Source organism: Culex quinquefasciatus, chromosome 3, assembly GCF_015732765.1.
Source record: "Culex quinquefasciatus strain JHB chromosome 3, VPISU_Cqui_1.0_pri_paternal, whole genome shotgun sequence".
Lineage (NCBI taxonomy): Eukaryota > Metazoa > Arthropoda > Insecta > Diptera > Culicidae > Culex > Culex quinquefasciatus.
Genome location: NC_051863.1, coordinates 12,022,245 through 12,044,252, shown reverse-complemented (window position 1 = coordinate 12,044,252; position 22,008 = coordinate 12,022,245). Strand labels below are relative to the sequence as shown.

General features: G+C 34.5%; 2 protein-coding genes across 4 annotated transcripts in view; both read left to right on the top strand.

The window, feature by feature from the left end:
- The window catches only part of LOC6049235, a 30,320-nt gene extending 18,365 nt beyond the window's left edge, over positions 1–11,955 (top strand). Inside the window, exons 3-5 of one of the 3 annotated variants that reach the window (XM_038264457.1) lie at positions 7,791–7,973; positions 8,070–8,256; positions 11,476–11,955. In XM_038264457.1, the coding sequence (XP_038120385.1) occupies positions 7,791–7,973; positions 8,070–8,256; positions 11,476–11,629 (524 nt within the window). In that variant the 3' untranslated portion in view covers positions 11,630–11,955. Of the gene's footprint in view, positions 1–7,790; positions 7,974–8,069; positions 8,257–11,451 lie in introns of all 3 variants that reach the window. The other 2 variants (XM_038264456.1, XM_038264455.1) reach the window with 2 other exon arrangements.
- A 210-nt stretch (positions 11,956–12,165) lies between these two features.
- On the top strand, positions 12,166–19,097 carry LOC6049236 (histone H3.v1). Its single transcript, XM_038264458.1, has 2 exons — positions 12,166–12,250; positions 17,502–19,097. Exon 2 carries the CDS (start codon positions 17,581–17,583, stop codon positions 18,139–18,141), a length of 561 nt encoding a protein of 186 aa, XP_038120386.1. The 5' UTR covers positions 12,166–12,250; positions 17,502–17,580; the 3' UTR covers positions 18,142–19,097.
- The last annotated feature ends 2,911 nt before the right edge of the window (positions 19,098–22,008 follow it).

Below are 22,008 nucleotides of genomic sequence, written 5' to 3'. Positions count from 1 at the left end.
CCGACGAAAAGCCCACACGGGCAGGTGACGAATGGTGTGCTAACTTTGGCTAACCTTTTCAAAGCCACTTAATTTGCTCGCAATTTATTCCGGCTCCGGTAACGCACTTTGGCACGTCCGGACAAATTTCGTCGCGGCACGCAATTTCCTCGCAATTCGAGCCCTAGGACGCAATTTGTCTTCCGTCCACTTAAGGTGCCATAACTTTGGCTCCGTGTCACCTCGGCGGTGGTGGTGACGAAAATAAAAAACAGCCTTAGAAAAAAAAACTCACTACGACCCAGAGCATCTCCATATAACGTGATGAATGGGCGTCCCGAAGGTCGTTACATTCGCCAGGAACAGGCATCCTTAAAAAAGATGAACTCGACTCGTCGTCCAGAACGGTCCATTTCGTCTCTCTGGAATGTCTCGGGCTGGTTGTCATAAATTCTGGCTGGCTGCAACAAGTGGGAAGCATGTCTGGGCGAGCTAAGTGTGCTCCCGAGTGTCGTCACTTGACGGCAATCAATTAAAATGGACATCAGTGAGAAAAGTGGCGTGAAAGTGTGAAGTTCTTCAGTTATTTCTGATAAAACATTTTTTTAATGTTCTATTAACGTGGACCAGGTGACATTGAAAGAATTTAAATTTATTTTTCAAATGTTCAACAATATGTAAGGCTTCTTTCTAATGTTCTTTAAATGCACTTAGGCAACACGATGTTTTTCAAATCGTGTTTCTTTCAAAAGTTGATAATTTTTACTTTTAAATTCTGTCAGACCACTTCACTGTATTTCTTACAAAAATTCAGATTAAATATAAGTGTGTAAATTAAATTGATAACGTCAAATGGAACATTTTAAATGTTACAAGTTAAAACATTGGGGTAATTCTCTACCAACTCACACGTAATCGGGAAAAGTTGCCCCGACCCCTCTTCAATTTGCGTAAAACTTTGTCCTAAGGGGTAACTTTTGTCCTTGATCACGAATCCGAGGTCCGTTTTTTGATATCTCGTTACGGAGGGACGGTACGACCCCTTCCATTTTTGAACATGCGAAAAAAGAGGTGTTTTTCAATCATTTGCAGCCTGAAACGGTGATGAGATAGAAATTTGGTGTCAAAGGGACTTTTATGTAAAATTAGACGCCCGATTTGATGGCGTACTCAGAATTCCGAAAAAACGTATTTTTCATCGAAAAAAACACTAAAAAAATTTAAAAATTCTCCCATTTTCCGTTACTTGACTGTAAATATTTTGGAACAGGTCATTTTATGGGAAATTTAATGTTCTTTTTGAATCTACATTGACCCCGAAGGGTCATTTTTTTCATTTAGAACAAAATTTTTCGTTTTAAAATTTCGTGTTTTTTCTAACTTTTCAGGGTTATTTTTTAGAGTGTAACAATGTTCTACAAAGTTGTAGAACAGACAATTACAAAAATTTTGGTATATAGACATAAGGGGTTTGCTTATAAACATCACGAGTTATTGCGATTTTACGAAAAAAAGTTTTGAAAAAGTTACTTTTTGCGTTTCTCTTTGTTTCGTCGTCCGTGTCTGTCGCGGGTGACCATGAACGGCCATGATCGATGACGACCAACTTTTTCAAAACTTTTTTTTTCGTAAAATCGCGACAACTCATGATGTTTGTGAGCAAACCCATTATGTCTATATATCAAAATTTTTGTAATTGTCTGCTCTACAACTTTGTCGAACATTGTTACACTCTTAAAAATAACCCTGCAAAGTTAGAAAAAACACGAACTTTTAAAATGAAAATTGTTGTTCTAAATGAAAAAATGACCCTTCTGAGTCAATGAAGATTCGAAAAGAACATTAAATTTCCCATAAAATGACATGTTCCAAAATTTTTTACAGTCGAGTAACGGAAATTGGGAGAATTTTTAAAACTTTTTTTGTTTTTTTCCGATGATAAATACGTTTTTTCGGAATTCTGAGTACGCCATCAAATCGGGCGTCTAATTTTACATAAAAGTCCCTCTAACACCGAATTTCTATCTCATCACCGTTTCAGGCTGTAAATTATTGAAAAACACCACTTTTTTGGCATGTTCAAAAATGGAAGGGGTCGTATTGCCCCTCCGTCACGAGATATCAAAAAACGGACCTCGGATTCGCGATCAGGGACAAAAGTTACCCCTTAGGACAAAGTTTCACGCAAATCGAAGAGGGGTCGGGGCAACTTTTCCCGATTTCGTGTGAGTTGGTAGAGAATTACCCAAATATAAGTGTGCAAATTAGATTGATAACGTCAAATGGAACATCAGTCAAAAATTCTGAAATAAATGTTACAAGTTAAAACATTAGTTTAATACCAATGTTTTAACTAAAAAAAAAGATTCTATAAAAACAGCTTTCAATAAGAAAATTGATTAATTGAAATTGTCGATGAATTTGAAGATTTTTATCTTTCCTTTTCTTGAAAACCTTTTCGTTTAGTTTTTTAAGATTTTTTACTGGACTTAAAGTGCATTAGCTAGTTATTTTTTGGTCGGTAATACTGTTGAATGCCGTGAAATTCTAAATAATTTATTGTCAATGGTTCCTCAGTGTATTTTGAAATGACATACTTCACAAGATTTTTGACTGGCATTTTTGAAGCAGCTGTAAAAAATCATCGCAAGAACTCATTTTTGATAAAATTGTTTATTACAATTGTTTTCAAAATATGGATAATTGAATGTAAATTTTCTTATATTTTAATTTTCCTATGCTTCCATTACAATTTCATTTCACTAATTTTACTAATTATACTTTTAATAAATAAATTAAAAATAAATATTAAAGCAAATTAAAATTCTTATGAAGGATGACTGTATCGTAACTTCAGCTCTTGTAAATTCTATGAAATTTCACAAAATTGAATGTCTTTTTTTATAATGGTGTCAAGTGGTTAAATTTTGTAACTTGAACATCTGCTAACTTTTTCTATCACTTCGTGTGCACAATGAATATAATTTTATTTTTTTGCGTTGATTTTAAACAGATTACAGCTTTATCTCGGAAACTATTGATCCGATTTTCAATGTTAAAAATGAAACTTTTGTGACATTTTCTGGTCTCTTCAATAAAAATAATTTTAAAATCAAGCCAAACATTTCAAAAGGTCCACAAAAAGATATTTATGCAAATTTCACAGTTTAGAAAAACAAAATATTTTTAAGTTAAGAGATCAGAAAATTTCGCATAAGTTTCTTTATATAACATTGCAAATTGGACCAATAGTTTCCGAGATGTCGCCAGTTGAAAATTGCACAATTATTGTGGTGACACTTGGAAAAACTCATTTTCTTCAATTCGAATTCTTTGTGAGGCTGTATCTCAGAAACGAATTGCTCGGTTTTCAAAGTCTCGGAATGATAATTGTAGGAATTTCGCTCAGCCTTTCAAAAAATAAATATTCCGAAGTGCTTTTCTTGCACGAAACAGTTTTTAATAGCAAAAAACGAAAAGAAATCAAATATTTAAACATAAAAGTATCCATAACTTGAACATGGTACATTTTATCAAAAATATTGTCAGGTACTTTTCGATTGCAAATTAGATTTTACTTCAAAAATTGATTTATTATAGTTTTTTGCCCAGATTTTCGATATTGAAATAACTTTTTTTCTACAAAAATTCGTTAGTCCGTTGCGAATATTATTCGAGGTGGGGGGGGGGGGGATAAAAAAGTATAAAAATTGAAATTAAAAGGCATGGTACTGACATTTCAATGATTTTTTAAATGATTTTTCTTATTTTTTTAAATTATCTGAAGTTTGGTTTGTATGGGACTTCGGATAACCGAATCACGAACAAAGAAATTTGTTTTCGTGTATTTTTTATTATCTTATTATTAACATCAAATTCGAATCCTGCAACCCCATTTGAGTCAAATTTGAATATTTTTCAAAGTTGTAATAATGCTTTAAATGGTGTAAATGAAATATTTCCAAAACTTTTTAATATATTTTAATTTTTCTATGCTTCCATTGCAATTTCATTTCACTAATTTTACTAATTATACTTTTAATAATAAATAAAAAATAAATATTTAATTCTATAAAATATCACAAAATTGAATGTCTTTTTTTATAATTGTGTCAAGTGGTTAAATTTTGTATCTTGAACTTCTGCTAAATTTTTCTATCACTTCATGTGCACAATGAATATAATTTTATTATAGTTTTTTGCTCAGATTTTCGATATTGAAAAAACTTTTTTTCTACAAAAATTCGTTAGTCCATTGCGAATATTATTCGAGGGGGGGGGGAATATAAAAATTAAAATTAAAAGGCATGGTATTGACATTTCAATGATTTTTTTAATGATTTTTTTAATTTTTTTTAAATTATCTGAAGTTTGGTTTGTATGGGACTTCAGATAATCGAATCACGAACAAAACTTTTTTTATCTTATTATTAATATCAAATTCGAATCCTGCAACCCCATTTGAGTCAAATTTGAATTGTTGAATGCCTATTAAATTAGAAAATGTTTTTTTTTTTTTAATATTTCATCACCGCCATTTTATCCGCCTTATTGAATTTAAAAAATAAATCATTTTAGAATAGTTTAGGACTTATACTTAAGCTAAACAATAAAAAATAAAAAATAAGACAACGAATTATCCGAAGTTTCGATTATTTGAAGCGAAATTTTGCCAAGGCCTTCGGATAATAGAGTCTGGACTGTATTGACGATTTTTTTTTCGCGGAATATATTTTTCGCGCTGCTGTACAATGAAATTTTACAGAAAATCAAAATAGTTTTGATCGATCCCAGATATGCTAAATATGATTTCAAAAGCAGGAAAATGCATTGATATTTGTTTTCAGTGGACTAAACTTCAACTTTCATCAAAATTTTCACGTTTTCTGAAAAACCATTTTTTTGTCTGATTTTTCGGACCGATTTCAAAATTTCATGACTCCTAAACCAGAATTTGCACCATTACGTACTTTGGCTCAGAGCATGTTTGTTTAGTTCCCTAAAACATCTAAAAAAAATCAAAAATTCGAAATACGTACTTTGGATTCGGAAATCAGATTTTTTTTCGTGAACCTGCACCATTTTTTCTGAAAAGTTTAATTATATGAAACACTCATTTTGTATGACCATGAATTTAAAAAATTGTAACTATTTGTTAAATCATCGTTAAATCAACTATTACAGTTTTTTCATCCTGTATAGTCCTTCAACCATTACAGAAGTATAAATCCAAAACTGCTTTATGGTTTTTTTTTGTATACAAACATACAAACTTATAAAAGTCATTAATGTCATTAAATCATACAATGAACTCTATAAAAATAAAAACGTTAAAAATAAAAACTTATTGCTATTTTTTAGGTTTCTTACTATAATATGCCTTAGGGAAGAGTGGGGAGACTTGATCCCCGGGGACACTTGATCCCAAGCCTGTATCTCGTCAGCATGTGGGTAAAACAATTAGCTTTGTTCTAGAAAGTTGTGCAAAATTGACTAAAACTCATTGTAGAAAACAAAGAAAAAAATTAAAAAATGTTTAGATTGAGTTACACACATGTTTCTATAACTTGCTGCAAAAAACTTCCAAGAGATCTTTTTTCTTTATTTTGATAAGTATAGAAAACACTCAAAAATTATTTAAAAAAATATGTTTCATACATAAATTGTTTGATAAACATATAAACTCCAAAACCCTTACGCATTTGACGTTAAATTTGTCGTCATACTATTTTTACAATCAATTGTTTAAAAAAGTGCGTTTAGGGAGACTTGATCCCTGCATTTTTACAGTCACTGGAATCAGCCTCAAGATTAAATAATTGGGCTGGGTTTTCGTACATAGTTTCCTTTAGTATAGTTGTACATAACTTACTGCAATTTGAACCATTTTTCAAAAGTTTTGTAAACAAAAATTACAAGCTTTTATAAACATGCTAAATTTTGGTCTAAAAAAGAAAATTTTAAGTTTTTAAATATTTTGCATGCTAAACTTGTTATTTATTGAACACAAACGTACAGGTATAATGTGAAATTACTGTAACTTATAGAAAATTAACAGTTTGGATGAATAAGAAACATTTTGCTTAAGATTTCTTAAAAATGTTGAAAGGGGGATCAAATCACCCCCAACATTTTGAAAATGCCGGTTTAAAATATTTTTTTAAAACGCTTGGCATGATTTGAAGAGTTCATCTGATGAAATACCCTTATCAGCCAAACATAGTTGAATGTTTAAGCTTTCAATTCATGCAAAAAGTTCAAAGTTTTGTGAGAAATTGACAGAGTTATGTGCGATACAAAAAAAAGGGGATCAAGTCTCCCCACTCTCCGCTACATATTATGTAAAACGTTCGCAGTTTTCAAAAAATCGGAGTGTTTTCAAAAAAAAATGTCAAAAACTCAAAATTGATTTTTCATTTTTTTTATATACTCAACCACCAAAATTGTATGGAGACTTGTATGGCAAACCCAATGATGCAAAATTGCTTCTTTTGACATAAAAAATGTACAATCTTATTTTGACCTAGCATCGACTAAAACATCTGCCAAAGAAAAGCTACAGATGACACAGCTTTTTTTCCGGATATTCCCACGAAACCCAATAAATGACACTAAATGGCTCACAAAAGAAGCTCCGTTTTTGCGATGTCCCTTCTCGCCGTAGTGCTGTGCCATCAGGTGCCAAGGTGTCGCTTAATCATCCGTGTAATTTTAGCTGGAGTTTTCCCTTCACGTGGTGTGTGCAGAGTCACGCCATATGTGCAGGGGAAAATCCATCAACAGCACGAAAAAGTTCACCATTTTCTGCTCAGAGTGTATTTGTGAGTGCGTTGTGTGAGTTTGTGCTTGAGCGTGGGTAAACCGACACGGAGGAAAAGTTGCGAGACCACACTTTTCCAACCCTGCGCGACGACGACGACGTGCTGTGCAAAACGGAAAAGTTGAGTGAAAAATGAAGTTTTCAGACACTCACACACACACACACACTCGTATGTTAGAGGTTAGTGGTTCATCCCAGCGGAAATAAATCAAAAGTGGTGATAAGTGATTTTTAAGGTATGCAGGAAGTGGAACTTTACAAGACTCGTCACTGTTCATGTTTCGTGAGAGTGGATGCATTTGGGGATGTTTTGTGATGAATTGTGGGATCATTTGTAGATACATTTGGTCTGAAGCTTGCCAAAATTTTCCAGAAAACTATACATAATATTAAATATTAAATAATGTTTAAAGATTATTAAATATTTTGGTTTTGGTGGAATTGTTTCGAATTCTCCCTCAAGCTGTGCGTCGAATATCTCGAATAACTCTCAAAATTTACAACAATGTTGTTTCCGGAATGAGTCTCCGCACTGTCAAATTTTGGCAAGAGTCACTTTCAGAACGGAGTGTGCTTTTCCGCATTCGGAGCATAGTTTTGGCAGAGAACTTTGAAGTGTAGCAGCAAAGTGATACGCTACCACTTGTATACGGTGGTGGTTTCAATGCGAAACAAGTCACGAGAGCAACTTTTGAGCTGATAGCTCTTGCACTTCCGATTCCGGGAAGGAATTTTGTTTTTGATGAAGCACTTTGGGCTGGCAAAAGTTTTGTTTTCGCTGGAAAGTGTGCTTGATGGCATTTATTTAGATTTCTTCATGATTTTATCTACGAAACATCAAGTGGGCTGCAAGAAATTCAAAGAAATAATCAAAATTACATGTTTTCCAAAGAATTTTAAGTTAAGTTCAGAATAAAGAATTGCATTTTTTGCGTAATTTTCTTTGATCATTCCATTATTGACAAAACTATTCTTCTGTCCTTCTTTCCAGGTCAACGCATCACCACAATCCAGCTGGACGGTGTTCAATACTTTGTAAGCCGGATGAACCCGTACTCCCCCGAGCTTAACTACTTCTTGGCCTACCAGTACTGCCGCTCCCTGGGACTCCAGCTGGCCTCGTTCGAAACTAAGGAGAAGGTCGAATCGATGACTCAGTACCTGCAGAATGCCGGTTTGTACCCACCCCGACCCAAATCCTACTTTGGACTTTTATTCACTCAAAAACCACTTCATTTAATCTCCCCCCCCCCCTCCCCCCCGCCCACAGGCTACAGCAAGTACAACTTCTGGACGTCCGGAAACCGGCTCGGCACCGGAATGTTCCTCTGGATGAGCACGGGGCTGCCGTTCAACGCCACCTTCGACTACTTCGAGAAGTCGTCGGACGCCTCGACCGGCCTGGACCCGCTGGACCACAACAGCAACACCTCGCCCCAGCGCACCGCCCGCGACAGGTTAGTTGGGGGTCCGGGGATGGCATACCGTAAACTGGAGTCATCAATATTTTGATTTTTCTGGTTGATTTCGGTTAGAACTGACTCATGCCAACAAAATGTGTACATCCATTTCCAAATTTAAAAGCTTTAGGTGCTCTAAAAACTGCTGTCCCTATTCAGACTGTAGTCCCGATTCACCCCAGATTACGGTACCGGGGTTAAATCGAGTTATAAGTGGGAAACATGATAAAAATCTAATCAGCAACACTTTTTTTTGAGAGCGATCAGAAAGCGAATGCGAATGAAATTTGTATGGAAATTACAATGAGGGATCTTGCAGGGTTAGTAAAAATCTCAGTAACCTTTCAAAAAAGCGTAACTTTTGATGTAAAGTTACGCCCTATAAAAAACAACAAAAAATTAACGTTTTGCATATTTTCAAACAAAAAAAAAACAATTATATTTTTGGAGCCCATTTTCACAAAATGATGGCAATTTTACGGAGCCCTCAGTTGTCATTAAAAGCTAGGTAATAGACGTTCAAAATTACACATTTTTTTTTAAATTGTGTTTCTTTGATAATTTTGACTTTTTGACAGATATTTTATAGCCGAAACAGAAACATATGGGAAGGAAACAAGTTTTGATATCGAAACTTTCAAAACTTATAAACTTATTATTTTTTGCCAATTGAGTATTGTATCAAACATGAGCAGTGTACTGAACACGAGTGATTTGAAATCGATATCTGTGATCTTTGAAATTCTTCAAACATGAGCACTGCACTCAATGAGCAATTTCTTAATGCTTTTGTTCTAGTGTTATCTAACAAAGAATTCATGTTAGTTTTCACATTCTTTCAAAATGAGCATTTCTTGAAGGTATTAAAAATAAAGAATTTCTTTGAGTTTTGATATCGTTTTGAGCTTTTTTAGTTTTGCCAACTCATATCAAATTTTTAAATGAGTCAATTTTCGCCCAATATCTCTGAAAAAGCTTTTACTTTAGCCCACAAACATTGAATTCACGCTAAATTTTAAAAATTGTAGTGGTGCACCAGAGCTTCAACAGCAAAAAAAAAACTTTTTTCGATACCGACAAAAACTCAATCATTACAAAAACAAAATTTCATAGCAAATATTTATGTAAAATTGATTGGCATCTGAGCAATTCTCTGAGATTCCGGTCATTCTTTTCTTTGTTGTATTTTTTTATCCTGCTGAAACTTTTTTGGTACCTTCGGTATGCCCAAAGAAGCCGTTTTGCATCATTAGTTTGTCCATATAATTTTCCAGACAAATTTGGCAGCTGTCCATACAAAAATGATATGTGAAAATTCAAACACCTGTATCTTTTGAAGAAACTTTGATCGATTTGGTGTCTTCGGCAAAGTTGTAGGTATGGATAAGTACTCCACTGAAAAAAATGATACACGGTAAACAAATTTTGGTGATTTTCAATTTCACTTTTTGTCGGTAAAATTTTATTTGCAAGGAAACACTATTTTTATTTTTTTTTCTGATATGTTTTAGGGGACATCAAATGCCAACTTTTTAGACATTTCCAGAACGGGCAAAAAATCTTTGGCCGAGTTATGATTTATTGAATCAATAGTGATTTGTGTTCAAAAAATCGATATATTGGTCGGAAAAAATTTTTCCTTAATTTTTTGATGTAAAATCAAATTTGCAATCAAAAAGTACTTTAGTGAAATTTTGATAAAGTGCACCATTTTCAAGTTAAGCCCAATTTTAAGTATTTTTTTGAAAACAGTCGAACTTTTTCATTTTTTTGAATTAGTGCGCACTGCACATGTTTGACCACTTTAAAAAAAATATTTTTGAAAAGCTGAGAAAATTCTTTAAGTTTTGCTTATTTGAACTTTGTTGATACGACTTTTAGTTGCTGAGATATTGCCATGCAAGTGTTTAAAAACAGCAACATTGATGTTTTCTAAGTCCCACCCAAACAACACACCATTTTCTAATGTCGATATCTCAGCAACTAATGGTCCGATTTACAATGTTAAAATATGAAACATTCATGAAATTTTCCGATTTTTTAGAAAACAATATTTAAAAAAAAATAATCAAGACTAACATTTCAAAAGGGACAAATATTCAATATAACGCCCTTTTAAAATGTTAGTCTTGGATTAAAAATTTTGATAACATTTTTTTCGAATACATCGGATAATTTCACGAATGTTTCATACTTTAATATTGTAAATCGGTCCATTAGTTGCTGAGATATCGACATTAGAAAACGGTGGCAATATCTCAGCAACTAAGGGTCTTATCAACAAAGTTCAAAAAAATTAAAAATAGTATTTTTTTGCAAATCAAGTTTAAGTGACAAAAAGTTAAAAAAAATAACCAAAATGTATATACCGTGTATCATTTTTTTTCAGTGTAGTCCGTATCCATACCTACAACTTTGACTCTAAATTGATCAGAAAATTCATTCAAAAGATACAGATTTTTTAAATTTCACGCACATTTTTGTATGAACAGCTGCCAAATTTGTATGGAAAATTTTATGAATGATGCAAAATAGCTTCTTTGGGCATACCAAAGGCAACATAAAAGTTTCAGTCGGATTAGAAAATACAAAAAAATCCGACCGAAATCTGAGAGAACTGCTCTAAACTTATATTTTTATATAATTTAATTGTTTTGATATTGGCTACAACGTCCAAACATATTTCGATTGAAAATTGATGTTATAATTCACCAGATAACACAGTTTTAACAATAATTACTCCACGCAAGTTTTTTATACCAGCAAATTTGCGTATGTCGCTGATATTTATAGACTGTGGATTAAGCGGAATGAATACATAATTGATGCTTCTAGCAGTCCAATCGAAAAATTAGCAAACATTTCGCCAGAATCAGATAGACTTAAAAAGCAAACAAGTTGGATAGAAAAGTTATTTCGTATTCATAGAATGCCAACTTATTTTGTTTTTGCTCTGATGGATAGCGAAAACAAAACATTTAATTCATTGCTGTGAAACAAAGGAATGCAATAAAGCATGGGCATCCAGCGGTTTCAATTTAATTTGATTTTTTAACCATTATAGTTTTTTTGTTAAACGATACAATGATATAAGACCGTTAAAAAACATAAATTTAAGGGTTTGAGGGGGAAAATCCACTCACCATTAAAGTCACAAATAATCTCTAATCAAACTTTTTTCCGTCCCATCTGCTCTCCTCTTTCCCCCTTCAGCAGCAGCGGCATCGAGCGGGGATGTGTCCATCTGAAGGCGCCCTCGCTCCGGTGGGAACCTGAGGACTGCCTCGCGGTCAAGGACTTTATCTGCGAGCAAACCCGATGCTACTACTACAACTACGGCAGCATCCCTGTTTCGTCCGCGCAGGGGTAAATATTCACCCACACACACACTATCACACATCCCCCCAAAACGCACGTACACCCTCACACAAACACACACACACACACACGCACATACCAGTTCCCAACTACTTACTACAACAACAAAAAACAACGAATGAATAAAACAAACGGCTCAAGCAAATCCGCTAAATTGAAACAACGTCACAAACGCATTTACCAATTATCAACAACAACAACAACAGCAACAACAGCAAAAAAAAAAGAACAAAAGTTGCCAATAAAAATAAGCCCCTTTTATTCGTCTCCACTGGTGAACGCGGATCCAAACAATCAAAACAGAACACACAAAAAAAAGCGCAATCGCAAAAATTAATTAAATAAAGTAATCTGAGCGATAGAGTGCTCGGAGATCACCGGTCTTCGCTGGAGTGAGGAAAAAGTTCAATCAACACGACTGAAAGAAAGTATTTAAAAATAGATAAAAACAACCAACCCCAGTGAAGAGATAAAAGAAGAAAATAAAACCGAAAGAGCTTATAATTGACAACCGACACGTTTGATGCGAAAATAGTAACTTAATAACAGTACCGTTTTCAAAGCGATGTAGAAGAGATTATTCCGATAGCAAAAAGCAAAATTCAACCAATAGGTGAGCTAACGCCATTTCCACCACCTTTGTGTTATTTTCCTTCCATAATTGTCCATCATCTGTATGTATATATGCATTTTTTTTTGTTTCCTCCACTAACACACTCTCATCACTCATTTCCATTCATTTTCATTTTTATTTTTCCGCTGCAGAACAGAAGCAATTAATTTTCCACTGATACTTTATTTTTAATACCGTCGAAACCGGGCACCGAGCTGACTGGTTTGTTGTTGACACTTTTATGGGTTCGTGTTTTCTTTTGAATTGCTGATTAAATATTTATTGAGTTACGCGCTTTTCATCGGATCATTAAATACCTCGAGCATACTTTAAAAAAAGCGATTGATTTCTTTATAATACCGTTTGATGGGGGAGTTTTCGGAATTTATCATCAGTCAGTTTCAAAAGGTTAAATCCATCACAACCAAAATCTCCCAAATAGTTGTTTGAATTTATGAATTCATATGTGGCATATTCGTAGGCATTACTTGCTCTTTAAAAAAATGATTTGAAATGATTTGAAAAAATATGTTATTTTTTTATTTATCATTTCCAAATATGCAAACACACAAAAGCACAAATGGGTTTTTAAACCATTTTCTAAAGATTTTCTACGTTCTACGGTTTTTAATCGATAAAATTATCGTCTGGACGATAACGATAATCGGACGGTAACTCATTTTTATAATCTTTCTTAAATTGACTTAATCCATAAATATCATGTTAAATGTTGAATGCATTCGCTTAAAATATTTAAGGCCGTTGCAAATATTTTTCAAAGTTTATGTCACTGTTTTAGAGTTTTTTGAATGAAATACTAAAATTTAACAAAATACCATATTTTCAAATTTTTTAAATTTGCAATATGGGTATCAGACAATTTGAAATTTTGCATATATTTAGACTGTTTTAGAGTTTTTTGAGTTAAATACTAAAATTTTCACAAAATTCATTTTTTTCTCAAAAATATTCAAATTTTTATTGATCCCATTATGAGTATCAAACAATTCCAAATTTTGCATACATTTTCACTGTTTTAGAGTCTTTTGAATGAAATACTAAAATTTTCGCAAAATACCGTATTTTCTCGAAAATACTAAAAAAAAATATATTGCGCAATATGGGTATCAAACGATTTGAAATTGTGCATACATTTTCACTGTTTTAGTGTTTTTTGAATAAAAAACTTTTTCACAAAATACCGTATTTTCAAATTTTTATACTTTGCAATGTGGGTATCAAACGATTTGAAATGTTGCATATATTTAAACTGTTTTAGAGTTTTTTGAGTGAAATACTTAGATTTTCACAAAATACAAGTTTTTCTCAAAAGTACTCATTTTTTTTGTTTTAATATGGGTATCAAACGATTCAAATTTTGCATAAATTTTAACTGTTTCAGAATATTTTGCAAGAAATACTAAAATTTTCGCAAAATACGGTATTTTCTCGAAAATACTAAAAAAAAATTAATTCGCAATAAATTTTGCATGCATTTTCACTGTTTTTGAGTTTTTTGAATGAAATGCTCAAATTCAATCGTATATTTTTGAAAGTACTCAGATTTTTATGATTTGCAATATGTATCAAACGTAGCGAAATTTTACCTGATTTTTGCATTCAAAAATCTCCAAAACAGTTAAAATTTATGCAAAATATCGAATCGGTCTATACCCATATTGCGAATTATAAAAATTTTAGTACTTAAAAAAACGGTATTTTGTGATTTTTTTTAGTATTTATGCATTGGAACTTACCATATTACTAAAAAAATCTTAACTAAGAGAAAGCTAGAAAATTTAACTGAATTTGATTGGTTTTAGTCAATTTTAGAAATGTATTAAATATAAGTTATCGTCCGTTATTGTCGATGCAATTATCGCCGATAAAAATATCGGAATAACGACAACGACAACGATAGATTATCGTTTTCGTCCCGACGATAACGATATAACGTTACTTGATAGCTCGTTCTATGGGGACCATAGATGATCCGTAGAAAAATGTTGTCTTAACAATAAAATTTTTATGTATTAAAAATGGGCTTTAATCTTTCTTACCATTATTCATAAAATAACATTGGACATTAGGACCCTATTGAGTTTTGAATCGTTTAGCTTCATCTCCACCCTAAAAAAATCAAAGAACATTTTAGGAATTTACAGCATTTTTTTAGATTCACGTCAACAAGCGAAAATAAATTTAATTCATCGCCGTATTTTTAAATTTACTTGGCAATTAATAATTTTGATTTATGGTTTTTTGTCGCGAAAAGTGTACAATCCATTCAAAAATATTTTTATCTCATTTTTTCTTAAAAAGTTACGACATGAATAAATGGCTCATGTTTTCTTTTTCTCCTCTAAAATCCATTATGATTTGGTTTATAAACGATAAACTTTATTTTCCAAAAACAATAAAATAAAAACAATCAAACGCTGATCCAAGATTGAATGTTAATTATTTTTATTGTAACCAATTATAATAATAGAAACTGCAGCAGGACAAAACAGTTTATGCTGATGCTTGAAAAACTAATAAAATCGAGGCACTCGAAATATAAAAAAAATACTAAAAATACTTTCCGAGTTATTGTTAAACTTATTTGGCCTTTGCAACCTAGCAGACGAAAAATTTGATCACTCCAATGAATAACATTTCATAGTGTAGTTGTTTGCGAAGACTCAAAAAATTACAATTGTACTAGAATTGTTAAAAGTTATTTTTTTTTTCAAGCTTGGTTCAATTTTCACAACATTTTTAAAATTAATATGATTGTTTCGACATCAGACTATTTTGAACCTTTTATCGTTGTGATTAAAAAAAATAGGCAGACAAAAATAATTCTATGGCTTATACTTGAAATGAAAAAGTTGTGAATTCAATAAAAAAATGTATGCAAAATTTCTTCAAGAACATTATAAAAATTGTTTTAATTTGAATGCCCTCAAAATTTTTCATGAAAAATTGATTTTTTGGTACTACAACTGTAGTCTTGAGTTTTTTCATTCAAATCATATAAATACAAATAGAAATCTAAAATCAAAAAAAGTACAACTTAACTGTCAACAGCTTAGTTACGTGATCCAAAAGGTTTTTTTCAGAGACCATTAAATTTGCAAAAGTTAATCCTCATTGCATTCACGACTTTTTCGTCACGATAGCAATCCCGGTTGGTTCTATCACTATGCATAAAATTACAGAAATTTAATCCCTTTTCTCAGAACACCAATCAACAAATTGCTCAAAATTATAATATCTTTTTTGTGCTTATTCTGTCCATGCCACTGGAACTCATTACCATCTTCAATGGTCAATTTTTTCTAGGGACAGCCAACAAATAAGAAGAAGAAAAAAAGAGATCCCAGCTTCGCAACTCCAAAGACAACGAAAATCCCCCCGAGGAGAAAAGCCTGAACCTCTTGTCCCATGCTCACCGCACACTGTAAAACCACCAAGCTTTGCGCGCCTTTCCCTTAATTTTTTGGCACTCTTCCAAACAATTTTAAGGGAAGAAATTCTAATTTGCATTATCCTTTTTTTTTGCTCGCGTTCGAGTAACTCCCCATTGTTGCCCTTCTTGGTATGAGTCTATTTTTGTGTTGGAAATAAGAACCGCTTCCTAGTACAACAGATTACCATCGCCGCTAACCCAGAAACTTGCCTCAGAAGCACACACACACTAACCACAGACAGTCAGACGTAAATCTTTGTACATTTTTCGTTTGACATCTGTCACTTCACCAAAGAGCCAACTGTCAAAGCCATGTCAATAAGGTGAATTCAAATTCACATATGTTGATTGTTCGATTTCGGAAGAGATTTACGTCTGTTTGTCTAACCATGCATACATACACAAACACACATACATACACACACAACTTAACACCTCTTTGCGCTAACATTTGGCTGGTGGGTTTGGAGTTAGTTCATTTACTACACATTTTATACAGACCGCTACAACAGAAACAGAATGATACGCCTTCCAGAGTGTAACGTGTAAAAAGACTCTAGTGCTGCCTCCTCAGATAATGCCACGTGCTTTGCGAGACTGGTGTCAAAATTAGGTGCAACGTGCCACGTGTCAATCGATGGAAATGATGTTGACAATTTGCTGAAATGTCAAATGCACACGGCATCAAAATAACTCGAAATGTATCATCGCGATTGAATTTCTTGGTTTTCTCAAAAAATATTTAAAACACCATGCCTGGCCGGTTTTTGTTTATGATGATAAACTCACCACGGCAATTATAAATTCATCACGACTTATTTATTCGAGTTTGACAGTTGTTTGAATTTGTACTGACGCCATTTATCACACATTTTGTTGGTTCTCGCTTACACAACGTGATGGCTCTATAGTGAGAAATGCTTGATAGATTTGTAGGGACAATAAACCATGAAAGGGGAGGGGGAGTTGAGATTTCTAAAATAGTGTCCACGTGGTTTGTGGATGGTCCCTTTGCAACAAAAATGTTCTTTAAGAAACGTCTGCTTGTCTGTGGAAAGATTAAGACAATTTAATTTTGTTGTTCTGAGAATTTAAATTATTCATAAAAACTTCAAATTAAGTCTTTAAAGTTCTTTTTTTTTTATAACTACAGACAAACAGACGTCTATTATTGTACGTTTTTTCTAAAAAAATCCATCAATAACTTACGAATAACGTTACACTCAACCCCCGGTGGTTGGTCACTTTTTCTTTTGACACTTTTTTAGTTTGTTCCCCGTTCCCCGCCCCGTCACTTTTTACACGGCGCTCACGAACACTGTCAAAACAAACGTTTGGTAGTGTGTGTGAACTCGGTGTAAAAGGGGTGTCAAACTAAAAAGTGACCCCGTTCGTTTGACAACAGTTGGTGTCAAACCATCGGGATTTGGGTGTATTATGTTTGAACGCGCCAAGCAACTGTCAAACGCGTGTTAGAGCGGTGATTTTCGAATTCAAATTCATCAAGGATTTGTAATTTTTTATCTTGATTGTAAATATCTTGAATTCAAATCCTCATCCTTTGCTCAGAACAATGTCCAGTGCTTTGTCTACGAACTAAAAATCGCCGTTTTTTGCAAGTGATGGATAATTACAATGTAGTGACGGACTAGTGTTGCTCGGAGCTTAATCTGTCGGCTTGTAGGAGTAGTTAGCCTCTTCCACTATCCCCCCTGTCTTCGCTAATAGTCGTCAATGTTTATTTTCACTCCATGTAAGCAGGACTTCCCACGTGACTAATCCGGTTCTCTCTTGCAGTCGTCCCATCAACTCTGGCGTTCAATCCCAGGGGGCCGGCAGCGGTAACGTTCGTATCCAGACAACGCCTATTCCGGTGATGCTGTCAACGACTACGACCACGACCACCACCACCACGGCCGCGCCCTTAAGTCTGGAGGAGACATCTCCGTTGGCTGCCCTGTTGAATGGTAATTCCGTCCAGCATTCCGCTTCCGAAGCCGACAACAGTCTGGAGTCTCGCAGCGATGAAGAGGCCCTGCTGGAGGAGGAAGAGGAGCATGAAGACGACGAAGAGCACGACGGGGACGACGAGGACGAATCGGAGGGACGTTCCCAGCAGGACGAAGAGCTCGAAGCCATTGAGGAGCACCAGCAGCAGGAAGCACATGCCGCCATCCAGCAGCAGCACCAGCAAGCCCAGCATGACATTCCCGTGGAGCAAAAGCTGAAGCAGATTACGCGCGAAATTGAAGAAATGTCCCACTCTGACCGGGACGTGGACAACGGCCGCCAAAGCTTCCTCTCGCTGTCCGACCTCATTAAGAACATCCGCCCGGCGGAGAAGGTCGTCCCGCAGATCGATTCGTCCTATGCGAACACGATGCGCGTCCTCGGGGAAACCATCACCCATGGCGAAAGCCGATCGGCAAAAATCTGAAACCATATCGCACAATTCATCACCATCCATGATGCACACAGTTTCATACACACCACCACCACCACTACAGACAAGCAGACGTAAATCATCGAGCCAACTGTCAAACGCGCGTAAATGAGCTGTGGTGAATACAACTTCACCGTGGTGAGTGTCTTTAAATGTAGATTTACGTCTGTTTATCTGTGCCTCATCATCACTCATCGTAGCCGCTAGGACCTAGATATTAGTGCCCCCCTCACCACCATCATACCCCCCCCCCCCCACCCCATTTCAACCTGTCCCATCCGCCGCCGGAAGCAGCCAACATCGCGCGCATTGGGTTGTGTGTGTGTTTTCCGTGGGACAACACGTGGGACGTGGCTTTGCTATGTTCGCGGTAGTCGGGTGCAATCCTAGCGGCGCGCACGTGTCCGATTTCACCCCACTACGCAACTAGTAACTCTCTTCCCTCCCCCCACCCTCCCAGTTGTAACGCCAGCTGTAGCCACGTGAACTTCTCGAAAACACACACCGCCCACCCCAGTGACGGGTCTTCGGCGGACCTAACCTTTCGTTCCGAATCGTTTTGATCTTACCTGACCTTTTATCATTGCCATTCGCCATTGCATTTCATTTCGTTCAATCATTCAGAGAAGGCATTTCATTGCATGCATTTTTCTGGTTCATTTCATTTGAGCATATAAAAATAAAATCCAACGAAGTGAAATCTTTACTGCAAGAAGAAGAAGAAGGAAAAAAACTAGATTTAAATGCAATTTTGTGACGCAAGAGAAAGATTAGACTGTATTTTGAAAAAAAAAACTTTCAACCTACTTTTTTTGTAGTTATTAAAACAACTCTTGGGTTTGAACGAAGAGTGCAACACTAAGAGAATCCCCTTAAGGACAGTGATACGGACTAGGCAGATGTATCGTTTTATGAAAACAACAATAAAAATGGAAAATCTTTTTTTTTTTTTGTAAAATGTGTGCTGTGTTTTATTCCGAGAAAGAACAATAAATGAAACTCATTGATGGACGGCATCCGTAAATCATCTATTGACAATGAACTCAATGGGTATGAAATATCCAGATTCCAGAAGGATGAAACGCTGTTCAATGGAAATCGAAGTAGAGCTTTTCAACTATTTTATCTGCACTGGAGAGAGCCACTCATTATTTCTGTACTATGAAATGAGGTATAGACAAAGAGCAAGCTGAGGATCAAGCTAAAAAGGGTGTGAGAAGGGATTGCATACTCGAGAGGTAATTAGAAGTTTGATATGATGATTATTTCACAAGCATAGGGTAGCGTAATCATCAATGGGATACTTTTGGGTTTTAGCATTAAATATTTTTTATTATTTTTTATCAGCATTTTAAGATGTTTTTTTTTTTTGTTCCGTTTCCACAAATAATATAATAATGTGTTCTAACATTGACCAACATTTGAGATCGCTCATCGCTCCGACTTACACAGCCTCAGTTATTCGCCTGTCTCATTGTAGACGCACTTGGCAGGAACAATGAAACATGTGAGAAGAAATGAGACACTCTACGAAATTCATTACATTATTATTAAAACATAATGTATTTGTATTATTCCATTGTTCCATTCCTAAAAAAGATTTTAATTTTATAAAATCTTCACGTTTACACCCAGACTCAAACATACCTTTGCAATGTGGCGTCCATAACCAAATCCACGATTATGGCAGAAGTGTATCTAACAGACAAGATGTTAGGGATTTTTTCCCATAGATTTATTGATATTCTTAAAAAAATATAGTTGCATAATTGTAATGATGTTTATTTCGAGATATTTTTTGTTTCGAAATGAGTTACTGAAATTTTTTTGGCAACTTGTCGTAATTCCCGGTTGTGTCAAGAAAGCACAATCTGATCGCAATATCTTTTTTGATATTAAGAGTGACAACCTTTCAAAGGGTTTTTTCACCAGTTTTTGTTGAAATTTTCAGAAGTTTGTGGTGTAGTGGTATTCGTGATTGCATCTTACCCCAGTTGGCTTGGGTTTAGAAGGTGACGATTCTCGAGATTTTAAATTTCGCGGGAATAAAGAGATGAATTTTGCAATTTCCTGAGAATTTCCGAGCCCGGGAGTTTTATTTTTTAGATAACTCATTGATTTGTTGACACAAATTTATAAAGAACTATTACAAAGTTATACATTTTGTATAAATTTAATATTATTAAGTCATTAAGTCAAGTTATATCGAAATTACAATTAGCTTTCCAAATCTGCTGGTACAACTTCAATTCAATAATGGTTTGTTGGGACTGGAAACTGTACCATGTATTTATATTAACAAAACATTAACAATAGATTAAATAACAATTTGCAGAATTTGAATTTTTGCTGTAAAACAAAGTAGAAACCTTAGGAACATTTCTGGAGTTTTTTGAATAAACCAAATTTTCAGTTTTTGCTTTTTGGGTGTGTTCTAATACCCCTGACTCAAGGCGGTTTCAAAAACACCCAAAAAGCAAAAACTGGGAATTTGGATTATTGGACCTTTTTTAAAAAAAAACTCCAGATTTGAATGCTGTTTTTTGTTCTTTAATGTCAATTAGCACTACACATGGTGTGGTTTCTTTGCAAGTTTGATTAAACTCTACCTAAATTTTCAAATCAAAAAAGCATTGAAAGAATCGAATTTTAAAATAGCCGGTGTCATTTTTCGATTTAAGGTTTGTTTGATCACACAGCAAATAATTCGACGGTAAAATTGCAAGCAAAAGAATGCATATTAGGGTGGGTACGGATTTTGAAAAGTTCTCAGATCAAGTTTTGGCGTTGTTCCCCTTGTAAGGCATACCCATAGGGACTCTCACGTCAAAATTCAGCTCATTTGGTTGAAAACTAGCTTGTCTCAAGCGAATTCAAGTTTACATGGAATTTACTATGGGAAATTTTGAATGTTCGTTCATTCGCTCCTACAGGCCTGGGGAAAACATGTAGAAACTTCTAGGATGGCCAGAAATGAGCGGAATCGTCTGAAGAACAACTTTTCCTAATGACCAGGTCGATTCGTTCAACCCCCATCGAGCTCAACGGCAATACATCCGGGGTTTTCGGAACCAACGGTTTTCCCCAGAAAAACATCAAATTTTTCTTAGCATGCTATGAATGCTTGATGAACACCGCGACGCCACGTGTCAAACAGCTACCACGTGGACTAGCATCGCCTATAAAAAATTACTTTTTATTACTTTTTGAACCATAGAATTATCATTAATGGCGATCAGGATACTATTCAGCCGTATTCTGAACCTCCAAATAAGAAAAAAACTGTTATGGTGCAAATTTTACAATCAAATTTTATAATCACGCATTGCATATTCCCATTGTGTCACTAAATATTACACAAAACATGTGCAGTTTTTCTATATAAACGAAAAAAAGCTGCTGGCGACGGGATTTTGAACAGAGCACTTACAGTGACGACTGGCGCTTTAGCTCGCTCGGCCATCAGACCGATAAGGTGTTGTAAGTATAAACACCTATATGAGCTTGACATTTTTGTTCGTGTTGGTTTCCCATACTAATGGGTTGCATTTTTAAATTTTAGTCACAAATTTCGAAACTTGGTTAAAGGTTAAAGGCTATGACAAAAATCTCTTCCAAACACTCACAAGACCGTCTTTGAGTATTTGGAGTATTTTGATTAATTGTTTTTGGATGATTTTTTGCATGTACTTTTTATGTGGCCGAAAAAGACAACTCTAAAGTATTTTTTTTAAAGGTGCTATAAAGTATTGTGTTTCATAAGTCAATAAGACATTTTGCATCATTTGTTCGTCCACCCAAGTCTCCATAAATTTTGGCAACTTTACATGCATAAGTAGTTGTTAAAATATTAAACAATCT

What these genes read in the sequence shown, in the direction of transcription:
- LOC6049236 (XM_038264458.1), top strand. Translation starts at nt 17,581, where the DNA reads ATGCTGTCAACGACTACGACCACGACCACCACCACCACGGCCGCGCCC.